General features: G+C 40.2%; 1 protein-coding gene and 1 non-coding gene across 2 annotated transcripts; both read left to right on the top strand.

Annotated features, from left to right (window-relative positions):
* Window positions 1-3724: 3724 nt before the first annotated feature.
* Window positions 3725-6400, top strand: LOC113010252 (tripartite motif-containing protein 16-like). The gene has a single exon (XM_026149248.1). It carries the CDS (start codon window positions 3801-3803, stop codon window positions 5451-5453), a length of 1653 nt encoding a protein of 550 aa, XP_026005033.1. The 5' UTR covers window positions 3725-3800; the 3' UTR covers window positions 5454-6400.
* Window positions 6401-11794: 5394 nt separating this feature from the next.
* On the top strand, window positions 11795-11958 carry LOC113011448 (U1 spliceosomal RNA). The gene has a single exon (XR_003270555.1). It is a non-coding gene; the product is annotated as a U1 spliceosomal RNA (small nuclear RNA).
* Window positions 11959-12991: the final 1033 nt, after the last annotated feature.

Below are 12991 nucleotides of genomic sequence, written 5' to 3'. Positions count from 1 at the left end.
GATTTTCTTGAAGATGTTTAAAGATGTGTGGAAGTTTACCAACAAGTCTTGTGGAGTTGAAGGAGACATTTTCACATTTTCCCTTGGAACCCTGTTTTGGATGGAAAAGACTGAGAATATATTTAAAAAATATATCACCATCCTGTCCACTACCCCACGTTTTTCCCAACTATTGTTAGAACATTCCTTGAAAAAGTTGTAGTGTGTTAGTGCTTAAGTCTGTGAATCTCTTGTGTGAAATTAAATATCCTTATGCATTATCTTGCTTCTGGGTCTGTCCTTAGTCCTCTTCGGAAACTGATTATCTCATCGTTAGCCTTACTGGTATTGAGTTGTAAAATTTAGACAAAGTTTCCTTTTTAAAGAATCAATGTTTTGTTGGAGACAAACAGAGGCAGAACTAAACTTAACAAAAAGCGAGCCTTTTATTGTGACTGATTACAAGCATAAACCAAACAAGAAAACCAACTAGACAAGAAACTAATCATAAAGCCTAAAGTGGGAAAATTAACAAATGAAAACCTGGAACACTTGGAAATACCTTGAAAACACAGGAACACGAAAGAGGATTAACTGGTGGTCTGACAAAAGGCTGAGGAAGACGGAGACAATGTATACACTAAAGGGTGACGAGGAAAGTGGAAACACAAAGGATGAAGTGAAGATTGAGGATGAAACGCAAAGGGGAGGAACGTGGGAGGGCGAGGGAGCCAGAAACATGGAGAGAGACACAAATACGAAAACAAACATGAGACAGAGGGAATAAACATAGACATGACTTGGGAAACATACATAGAGGACATGACAGAATCTCACAAGAGACACAAGGATGAGACAAAGACAAGACAACATAAGTAGAAATACAAAAAACTCAGACATAAAAGATTTGGACTCAAGACCAAACTGTATAAACTTGAACTTAAAACATCTTCATAAAGCTGAATACTGAATACAAAATAAGACTCAAATACTGAGTCAAAGACCTAGTACCCTGATAGTTCGTAATTTTCATGGGCAGATAAATCAAATTTCAAGAGCAGAGATGCTACCCTAAGCACACAATTTAGCCAAGAACCTGTTAAAGATTATTACAGAAGTTGTGATCAGCTTGACCATAGAAAGAAAAAACATATTCTGACATGTTTCATGTTTCTCTTCCTTCGTGAACATAAAGATGAAGTTAGAAAATTCTTTCATTGCTTCAATTCAAAAATGAAGAAAGTTTTTGTGGCAGTAAATGTGTTTGCTTTATGAAAAACATAGTTTTATTTAATTGTGAATCATTGGTTAAATTTAGAAGTTTGAGACTCGAATCTGTGTTTAAGTGAAACATGATATTTTTTAATGTTCTTTGTCATATGCCTCAAATGTAAAACACTTTGGGTTATCTCAGATTTTAAATGTGCTATATTGTAGCAGTTTTGGTGAAGAAGTGAAGAAGACTGGACTCCAAGCTGCTCCTGCTTATCACTGCTATGCTGAAGCATAGACTTGACCCAATAAATGAGCCCCATTTTATTTTAATCTTTACTTGGTCTTAGACTGTTAGACCACTGACACCACTAAGGCTGCAGCTGTAAGGATGAAAACTAAAACTATCTTTCTTCTTTTGCAAAACTCAGCTCTTCTGCTGCTAGTATACAGTATGTATACCAATGTTTGTGATTGGTTAGATGGTGCCAATGCCACCACTCTCATGTGAACATGCAGTGGAAACCCTGGTTTAACTTAGTGATTTGATAACCAGCTTCATGTGAGCACATATCCTCATGGAAAAAGGGGACGTGAATCCAGATAACAGACAGATATCCTGGGTTCATTGAACTTGGAAGTATTTTAGGATTTTCGTAAACTGGAAACTCTTTTCTCTTATCTTTCCCATGGTCCCTTAATGCAGGATCGTTGTTACAGGCTGTGACTGCTGTGAACAAACTGACAGAAAAATATTTAAATGTTTGCTTACTGATGGTCGTCCAGAGTGTGAGCACAGGTTCTGCTTACTGAAAACCCATGATGACTGTTTGCTTTTTGTTGTTGTTATGTTGATGTCTCCAGAGTGACTCTCCTCATGTGATAGTTTGTGTAACTACTGTTGTTTTTAAAGCATATTTTTCATGTCTGCTGACCTACAGTTTATGACTTGTGTCTCTTATCCTATTTGTCACTGTGCTGGAACAACGACACTGCAGAGGATAAAAAAAACGGTTGTTTTATGAGTTTTAACTCTGCTGCTCCTCGTCCTGGAATGTGGTAAAGCCTGAAAACACTCCCTCTGCTTTCTGCTCTCTCACAGCTGATCCCTTCCCTTCACACACCTGACAAAAATGAGATCAAATGATGAGAAGGAAACAAAATCAAATGAGAGAGTGAACAAGAAACAAACAGCATAGGTCAGAGTATAGAAACTGTTAAAACCATAAAGAAGTGAAAATACTGCATATATTAAACTCAGTGACTCTGGCAGATAATTACCTGAAAATTGGTACATTCGCTGACTGACATTGGATGACTTTGAAAAACATGGAACCATCAACAACTGCCAATAAAACATTTCACATAAACTTAATGTAGAAAAATAAGGCAAAGGCGAGGAACAAACTTTAACTCCCAAGAGCTGATCCTTATCTCAGAATATTTAAAAAACCTGGTCGCCTTCATTCCTCTTTCTCGTCACAGAAACAAGAATGAAAATTTTAACGCAATTAATCCATTTGGAGTGCAGAATGATTCAAAATCCCTGAAATGCGTCTATCAACGCATTTCGGGCAGTTTGTCCAAAGTTTGTCCATTCTGCGCTCTAGATGGGTTGATTGCGTTAAAATTTGTAATCTCATTAATCGTGATGAGGGTGTTAATGTTGACAGCCCTAGTTTGTTGGTTTGTTTTTATTTTGTTTTATTTTGCGAGCAAGTTATTAGATCCCGCTCCAGCCAGCCAGAGAATCCTCTGCCGTCCCCCCTTTAACGCGTTGAAGTTTACAACCCTACAACAAACACAAAAACTGAAGACATTATGATATAGACTTATAATTTGCACCGATCTGTTTTCTGAATTCTATCACACACATATAAGCGAAAAGTGAGCGCGAGGGCCCTCAGTGAGCCTGCAGGGCACCAAGCAGGCAAGACAGAGCAAAAATGTAAAATGATTTTTAGATAGACTGTATGATTCTAATCGCTGTTCTGTAGTTTGACTAGGTGATTAGACAATGTTTTAAGTCATATTTATTAATATTCAAAACAGATAACTAACATGTAAGCATAGGTTAAAGTAAGGGAACCAATCATTTCAATCATTCTCGAAACCTGTCTTTTCCCATGTACTTCACTAAACAATGACATGACTCACAAAAAATCCACTGACTTGTGTTACAACAGCCAGAAGCACAGTGACCCAAGACATATCAAAGTCCTCAGTAGATCCTACAGAGCTTAAATCCCAAATCACCACAAGTCAGTCAGAACCGAAAAACCCTCCTAGATAAGAGATCCAATTCAATTCACATGTTAGGAGCTAAAAGTTAAAGCTCTGAGTGTAAAAATTCCTGTTTAAATTCCTGTAAACTGTTTAACTGGGTCATAGTTGTTACTGTATTCAGTAAGTCAAGCATAACACACCATGCCTGTCACAACACGCTCTTTGTCACACTGTTAATACTTCCCCTGTATAAGGGTGGATTGCAAGAAGTAAAAAAGAGCTCAGTTTCCCTTCAGGGCACAGAGGCTGTTTGTCTTCACAGAACGTGAAACCTACGTGACAGTCAGAGAGAAAATAGGGAATTAGCGCAGCAAGAAAATCAAATGGACCCAGAAACCTTCACTTGTTCGATCTGTTTGGATCTACTGAAGGATCCAGTGACTATTCCCTGTGGACACAGCTACTGCATGAACTGTATTACAAAACTCTGGAATGGCGAGAAGGTAAAGAAAATCCAAAGCTGTCCTCAATGTAGGCAGATCTTCACAGTGAGGCCCGTGCTGGTGAAAAATACCATTTTAGCAAATTTAGTGGAGGAGCTGAAGAAGACTGGACTCCAAGCTGCTACTGCTGATCACTGCTATGCTGGACCTGAAGATGTGGCCTGTGGTCTCTGTATTGGAAGAAAACTGAAAGCCCGCAAATCCTGTTTAATCTGTCTGACTTCTTACTGTGAGAAACACCTTAAGCCTCATTATTATTCACCTACATTAAAAGAACACAAGCTGGTGGAGCCCTCCAAGAAGCTCCAGGAGAACATCTGCTCTCGTCATGATGAGGTGATGAAGATGTTCTGCCGTACTGATCAGCAGAGTATCTGTTATCTCTGCTCTGTGGATGAACATAAAGGCCACGACACAGTCTCAGCTGCAGCAGAAAGGACTGAGAGGCAGAGAGAACTGGAGGTGAGTCGACAAAACATCCAGCAGAGAATCCAGGACAGAGAGAAAGATGTGAAGCTGCTTCAACAGGAGGTGGAGGCCATCAATCAGTCTGCTGATCAAACAGTGGAGCACAGTGAGAAGATCTTCACTGAGCTGATCCATCTCATCCAGAAAAGAAGCTCTGATGTAAAGCGGCAGATCAGATCCCAGCAAGAAACTGAAGTGAGTCGAGTCAAAGAGCTTCAGGAGAAGCTGGAGCAGGAGATCGCTGAGTTGAAGAAGAAAGATGCTGAGCTGAAGCAGCTCATAGACACAGAGGATCACATCCAGTTTCTACACAACTACCCCTCACTGTCAGCACTCAGTGAGTCTACAGACTCATCCAGCATCAATATCCGTCCTCTGAGCTACTTTGAGGATGTGACAGCAGCTGTGTCAGAGGTCAGAGATAAACTACAGGACATTCTGAGAGAGGAATGGACAAAGATCTCACTGACAGTCACTGAAGTGGATGTTTTACTGTCGGATCCACAAGCAGAGCCAAAGACTAGAGCGGAATTTTTAAAATATTCACGTGAAATCACACTGGATCCAAACACAGCAAACACATATCTGTTATTATCAGAGGAGAACAGAAAAGCAACATCCACAAAGAAACAGTCTTATTCTGATCATCCAGACAGATTCACTGGATGGTGGCAGGTCCTGAGTAGACAAAGTCTGACTGGACGTTGTTACTGGGAGGTGGAGTGGAGAGGTGGAGGAATTATTGTAGCAGCTGCGTACAAGAATATCAGCAGAGTAGAAACTGGATGTTGGTTTGGACATAATGACAAATCTTGGGCATTAGATTGTTTGAAAAATAGTTATACATTTCAGTACAACAACATCCAAACTCGTGTCTCAGGTCCTCGTTCCTCCAGAGTAGGAGTGTACCTGGATCACAGAGCAGGTATTTTGTCCTTCTACAGCGTCTCTGAAACCATGACTCTCCTCCACAGAGTCCAGACCACATTCACTCAGCCGCTCTATGCTGGACTTTGGCTTTGTTATTCTTATGGGGACATTGCTGAGTTTGTTAAACTGAAATAGACTGAATCCTTTCATACTGTTGTGGGATTAAAACAGTATTTTAGTTTCCATTTCTTTTTTTTATTTCCATCATTATTGTGGCATTCTGCAATGCACAGAAATCAGTTACACATTACAGGTGGTACCTTGACATGTTCTAAATGTTCTCTTGATGTTTTTGAGGTCTTGTTAGATTGAGCTCTTTACTGTGTCTGTCTAGCCATAAAAACAATCACTTCTTGTGACTCCTGTGAACAAACTGACACGGTGTGGTTTTACAAATGTCTCTTTGCTGATGTTGCTGAAGATGCTGAAAGCTCAGTGAAGTTTTTTTTTTAAATGTTTTTCTGAAGGTTAATTTTAAAATTGATGCACAACACAAGAGGGCACCTTCATCCTGCTAACAGGGATGTAGAGGAGGTTAAAACACCTCAGCTCAGTTTGTCCACATTTTTTAGATTCTGACATGTTTTTAGCCTGATAAAACCCTTTATGAGTCGATTGTATTGCAAATCATGGTAAAAAGAATAAAATTGTCATTAGCTAATTAATTTGGAGCTGTATCATGTAATATTATAGAAACATTTCCTTCAAAAACAGAATATTTACTAACTGACCTTTTTCCATGGACTCATGTCTTCCTCATCTTACTGCCACGTTGAAACCACAAACTCCAGAAGATGTACAACAAATTGTGCATCTTCACCACACAGCTTTCTACTGTTTACTTTCATACCCACTAAATAAGAACCAAAAATATAATATAATCAATATGAAAGTATGAATTTTTATGTACCCCTTAAAAGAAAGAAATCTTATTTGCTTGTTTCTTCTTGGTCATAATCCTGGATCCTGAAAGGTTTTGAGTTTTTGGACTTCTAGTGTATCCCTGTTCACTGTACCCTCTGCTAAACACCCCTCCCAAGAGGTTTTGGCCTCTAGTCAAAGGAACATTGTAATAAAGCATATTTCACCCAGTGGGGTTTTAATTTATTCAAGCATAAAATAAATGTCTGTATGCCAAATGCTCAGGAAGAACAAGGAAGTCCACAACCCCAAGCGAGGTAACACAGAATCATTGCCATTTCTATAGCCAGACCAATCCTGCATCATCTCCCAAAAGCCTGTTCTGAGCAAAAACCCTGTATGTTATTGAGGCTGACTTCACACAAGGAGGACCTTTCCTTAAGATTAGTGAGCAAACTAGACACAGTACCTATAAACCTTTAAAAGAGAAGAAGATGAACCTTGTGGCTCACAACTAACCTGAAATTGAGTATGTGGTTTCCTTCCCTTTTTATAGTGAGACGGAGAGGAGCGGAGAGAGAGGGAAATCAGCTGGGACCGACAGCTGTCAGACTGGTGATAAAGACCTGTGTGTGTGTGTACCTGTGTATAGTGCATTTCACAGAGTATCATCCTACTTTTCCCTTCTGACTCTTCTATGGTCATCCATTTGCATTTGTACATGACATCAGAAGAGACACCAACACAGACTGAAAACACTGCATCATTAACTCATAATTTATATTTTACAAATATATAAAATACAGACAGTGTTGAAAAAAGAAAAAAACTAAATGACTGAGACGGATTCTGTTGTACTGGATTAACTTTCAAGATAAGCCCACGATTCCAGATGTTCTGCAAAACCTTTTTGCACAAAATTGCATTTACCTTATTTTACTGAGACAGTGTGCAAAGATGAGATCAACAGCAATGAGCTGTGGGCTGAAACACAACACAGATGTATAACATTGTTAATAAAGTTAATTTGTCTGAAATAAATTGATGACATTTATATGTCCTAGGGCCCATTCAGATGAACATCAAGATTCTCCTCAATTATTTAACTGTTTTTAATATTATTTAACAGAATTCTACTTGTACAAACACAGAAGGGCATTCAATAACAAGAAACCCAAAACTGGATCATCCATTAACTCAAGTTAAGGTAAATATGGTGAGTTGTGAATTTAATGTACACTCGGTCTAGTGTGGAAAAGCTGGAGTGCTGGGCTGCAGCTTGTCAGTCTGGTAACTCAAACAGGCTCTTTTCCACACTGTTCTTATTTATAAAGTGCATTACAAATCCGAACACGACTACTAACAGGTGGATATTTGTGTTTTAATTCAAATAGCCAAACAACATAGAGCCACTTACTCCTAAAGAGAGAGACAGTGAAAGTGAACAGTATATCCTTGGTTTCTTAACATAACACTCATTGTTGCAGACAGGTGTGGCCCAAAAAATGATCCCTTAGACTGATTTTTAGTTTTAGTGTTATTCATTTTCCTCTGAGTTATCCATTCTGCCACTAGTTAGCTAACATAAACTAATCTAAGTCTATTAGCTGCAACTAACAAACCAACAACATGACATTGGATGATGTTCCATACTGACAGAATATGGCACTAAATATGTTTTTAAAACTTTGAGCACTTATTTCTTAATTCCAGCTTCACAGACAGCATTATATCTATATCTGTTTTTGAGATCAGGGCTCAAAGGTTTAAATTAGCATTTTTATGTGTAGTGTTTCATGTCTTCTATAAGTAAAATAAATAAATAAATAAAACCTTGTGCAGATCATAATTCAGAACTCATCAGATTTTTACATTTTCTTTAACATCAAGTAATATAGTAGAATCTTCCTTTAAATGTATGGCTATATTTCAAATCAAACTTTTAACAGCTTAATCAAGATGATTTTATGACCAAAATAATAATCGACTGTCTGACAAAACTGGGACTTAAAATCTGACATAACATCAGATGTACTTACTATGGATCAGCTAATAATCTAATTTGTTGGGACTAAAGTCTTCCTCATTCCTGGTTCTCTTTGTTTGACGAAGTCTATGTGTTGTATTATCTTGATTAACATGTTCAACTCTAGATTTGATGCTTCTTAGTAGTGAATAACGTCCACAACCCAGTCTTTCTCCCTTTTCAGTAAAATCTGCAAATGTTTGAGGGTATCTGTTAACAATGATCTTAGCAACCTCTTCACAAGATGCAACGTTTAGGGTTTCTGCAGTTAACTTGCATGGCCTCCACAACAATTCTAACCATACTTCTCCTGTCCTCTGGATGACCTCTGTCTCCTCTTGTGATTGCATGCGACAGTTGGAGTGGAAATCTTTCCCAAGCTCAAATTTTTTTTCAAATTCAAATTTTATTTGTCACGTACACAGTCATACACAGTACGATATGTAGTGAAATGCTTGGACAACTGCTCGTGACCTAAAGAGAACAAAAAAGGAAAAGGCTATGAATAAGATAGGAAATAAATATGAAAAATTAAAAAGGGTAAATTTAACTAGGAAGGAATAAAATATAAATTAAGGTTAAAAATGAAATAACTGTACAACACAAATTAGAATGAAGGGTAAATTTGACTGGGAAGAATAAGATAAAGATAAATATATAAATTAAAGTTGAAAATAAAATAACTGTACAACAAAATACACAATACACAATATAGAACTATATAAGAATGTATGAAGGAATCTAAATATAAATAAATATATACACAATAACAGCAGCTGTACAAGTATTAACCGGAAATGAAGAATATAGTGACCAGTGTTGTGCAAAACCAAAGTCCAGAAAGTCCAGTGTGTGTGTAAGAACCATATGTGTGGGTCAGTACTGTGTGGTGGTGTGATTGAGAGACCGTATCGCCTGCGGGAAGAAGCTCCTCCTCAGTCTCTCTGTGTTGGTCTTCAGGGAGCGGAATCGCTTTCCTGACCTCAACAGAGAGAACAGTCTGTTGTTGGGATGGCTGAGGTCCTTCACGATCTTCCTGGCCTTGGTCCAGCACCGCCTGCTGTAGATTGAGTGCAGGTCAGGGAGCTCGGAGCGGATGGTGCGCTCAGCTGACCGCACAACCCTCTGTAGAGCTCGTCTGTCCTGCATGGTGCTGTTCCCGAACCAGGTTAAGATGTTTCCTGCCAGGATGCTCTCTATGGTGCACGAGTAAAAGTTCCTGAGCACCTTGGAGGGCAGTTGGAAGTCTCTCAAGCGTCTGAGGTGGTAGAGACGCTGTCGGGCCTTTTTCACCACGGTGTTGATGTGACAGGACCATGACAGGTCCTGCGTGATGTGAACTCCGAGGTATTTGAAGCTGTCCACTCTCTCCACTGGGCACTCGTTGATGACGGGGGTCTGGTAGTTCCTCTCCTGCTTAGTGCTGAAGTCCACTATCAGCTCCTTTGTCTTACTGACGTTTAGAAGGAGGTTGTTCCTCTGGCACCAGTTCTCCAGATTCCTCCAGAGTAATGGTGTCATTCAAATTCTTTGGTCTGCCATCTAAAAAAAAAAAAGAGAGAGAGAGATCATTGGAAAAGCAACTTTATATAGCTATTTCAACAAATATGTCCTCACTAAAAGATGAACCCTGCAATTAGGATTGAGTACTAACAGAAAGGCAGTTTTGGGGACCTTGTCTGAAGATGAAAATCAATCCCAGGACTGCAAAAGAAATACAAACTCAAGGTCTTGCATTGAAAAGTTGAAAAATACATCGTAAAATACAGTATATTTTACAGTTTGTCACAATTTCCAACCTTAGTCCTACCATTACCAACGAAAGGTTAATGGTGTTAGATTCAGTGTCTACTTTTGCTTCGTGCATTGCACAGCTTCAAAGATCCTGAAATTCCTCTATGATGCTCCGTGTAGTGCTGGTTGGCAAGAGCATTTTAGCCTGCATTTTTAAATGACACAAAGTCAACTGTCTTCTAATAGATTGTTTCCTGTCCTTGTATTATGGCAAATCCCCCAATTTCTTGTTTCCTTGACTGCTGAACTGTCTATTTATGTTTTTGAGAAATATGGCTGGAAAATGATGTTCGGACACTGAAGTATTTAGAGCAACCTTCAAATGGACATAATACTTCCCCCCCCCCCCCCCCATGTTTGATATGAAATCTGAGAGGGGCACAAAGAGCTGTGAAGTTTTGTGCAGCATACCCACATCCAGGAACTTGACAGCTGAGGTCACCAGTGAACTTATAAAACTCCTCCTCAGTGGTCTCCCTTCTTGTCCTGTGATTCCTAGGCATATGTGAATGAAGGCAGAAAATGTTCTGAAAGTGGCAGGGCAGTTCTCAGTTCCACAAGAAAGCCTATAGTTAGCTACATGTTTGTGGCTTTTAACATGCAAACTGAACAATATAAATTTCCGTGCACTGAAGCCACAAAATTTAGAAATACACACAGTTGCAAAAAGTTCAGTGACCAATTACCTTTCCTAAATGACATATGCAATGCAAAAAATAAGAGTATTGTCAATAGGGACCAATTCCCAGTTTTTACATGATCAAAATTATTCACAAAAGGCTTCAATAAACAGAAAATGTGTGTCGACAAGAGAGCAGTGCACAAAAATGAAAAGATATCTGAGCTTGACGCTTTAATGGGTTTAACATGACTTAGTCAGCACTCCGCACTGTACAGGTAGTACAAGCACACCTGAAAACACTGACCAGCTAACAGCTTTAAGCATTTGGGCGCAAAGATCCATGGCTGTATCCCAATTCAGGGTCTGCAGCCTTAAAGGCCGCATTTTAAGGCCGATTACGTCACCGTGAGGCGACAAAGGCTGTCCCAATTCGAAGGCTGCTCGAAATGCGGCCCTCAAATGCGTCCTTCATTTCCCTGAATTTTAAGGACGTGGCGGTGTAGACTTCGTGGCCCAACATATCCCAGAATGCATAGCGCCTCAGTGGGTGTGGATAATTTTGCCGGAAAAAAAAACGGCGGACGAGGGGCAGCCGAAGAGTAAACTTTAAGTAAGTACTGAATATTATGTCACTTATTTATGTGCAAATGTTTAATAACGAAGAACATGAAAACATTACTGTTGGCCACATGTCGGCAAAGTTATGTGACATTAGTGACGTTTGTACTAACTTGGTTTTAAAGCCTTTACTTTAAAAAAAAAACGCCGTTCAATAGCTGACCTTAATCTTACAGAGAATGATCAAAGCTCATGTAGAAACAAACAAACAAATGAACAAAAGATTTTCTCCTTCAATTCCTTCAAACAATGCTGTATGTAGCGTTTCCAGCTGTTAGTATCATAGTTGCTAGGCAACCTGGGCATCGCAACGGAGGCTAGACCGTCACATTTCACAAGCCTCGCACTTCCGGCCTTAGCGGTCTTTAAGTACGCGGCCCTTGAGGATCGTTGAGGCTGCGTACTTTAAGGCTGCAGACCCTGAATTGGGATACAGCCGATGTGTCTGCTCTTCTCTCGGTGTGCCCTTTGAACTGGCACAAAATGTGTGTTAGGCACCATCAGCCAGAGTGCTGGATGTGGAAAGGGGACCCCTGTCTCCCACGCTGGCAACTCATACTTACCTGGCAGGGGAGATACCATGATCACGAAGGTGTTTCACCCAGGGCGAGGCTCAACCATTGCACTGCGGTTGTGCTGACCCCTGTGAATTCCCCAAATGCGGGAATCTCAACTGCATAATTTGTGGTAGTGGGGGACTGCGTTCGCGCTCTCCCCTCACTCTTGTGTCCAAAAGCAAAGATCCATGGCTGTATCCCAATTCAGGGTCTGCATCCTTAAAGGCCGCATTTTAAGGCCGATTACGTCACCGTGAGGCGACAAAGGCTGTCCCAATTCGAAGGCTGCTCGAAATGCGGCCCTCAAATGTGTCCTTCATTTCCCTGAATTTTAAGGACGTGGCGGAGTAGACTTCGCGGCCCAACATATCCCAGAAAAGCACAGCACCGACAGAAGTTACAGAGTTATACACACACACATATATATAAATACAGAGACAATATAAATAAAATATACGAAGGGGATAAATAGAATAAATAGGAATAAAAATAAAAATACAAGTGAATTGCACATTTCAAGTATTGAGTCTATTGCACCGTTGACTATTTACAAAAGTATTGCACAAAAGGTATTGCACAGTGAGGTGAAGAGGCACTACAGCTTAGTTGTTCCCCCCTCCTTTGTCCTCCTGTTTCCCCTCCCTCTCCCCTCCAGAGAGGAGTTAAACAGTTTGATGGCGTGTGGGACAAAGGAGTTTTTAAGTCTGTTAGTTCTTGTCTTTGGGAGAAGCAACCTGTCACTGAACAGACTCTTCTGGTTGTTAATGGCCGTGTGCAGAGGATGCCTGGCATTGTCCATAATGTCCATCAGTTTCTTTAATGTCCTTTTCTCTGCCACTGTCACCAGAGTGTCCAGCTTCATGCCGACCACAGAGCTAGCCCTCCTGATCAGTTTCTCCAGCCTGGATGAGTCCTTCTTTTCTGTGCTGCTCCCCCAGCACACCACAGCATAGAAAAGTACTCCAGCAACCACCGACTGGTAAAACATCCTCAGGAGCTTCCTGCAGATGTTAAAAGACCTCAGCCTCCTGAGGAAGTACAGTCGGCTTTGGGCTTTTTTATACAGGTACTCTGTGTTGCATGACCAGTCCAGTTTATTGTCCACCCACAGCCCGAGGTACTTGTACTTGTTGACCACCTCCACCTCCTCCCCCTCTATCTGAACCGGCAGTGGACCTGCTCTAGACCTCCCGAA

This window comes from Astatotilapia calliptera, chromosome 18 (genome assembly GCF_900246225.1).
Source record: "Astatotilapia calliptera chromosome 18, fAstCal1.2, whole genome shotgun sequence".
Classification (NCBI taxonomy): Eukaryota; Metazoa; Chordata; class Actinopteri; order Cichliformes; family Cichlidae; genus Astatotilapia; species Astatotilapia calliptera.
The sequence above is the reverse complement of the archived record's forward strand: the minus strand, read 5'-3'. Positions and strand labels throughout refer to the sequence as shown.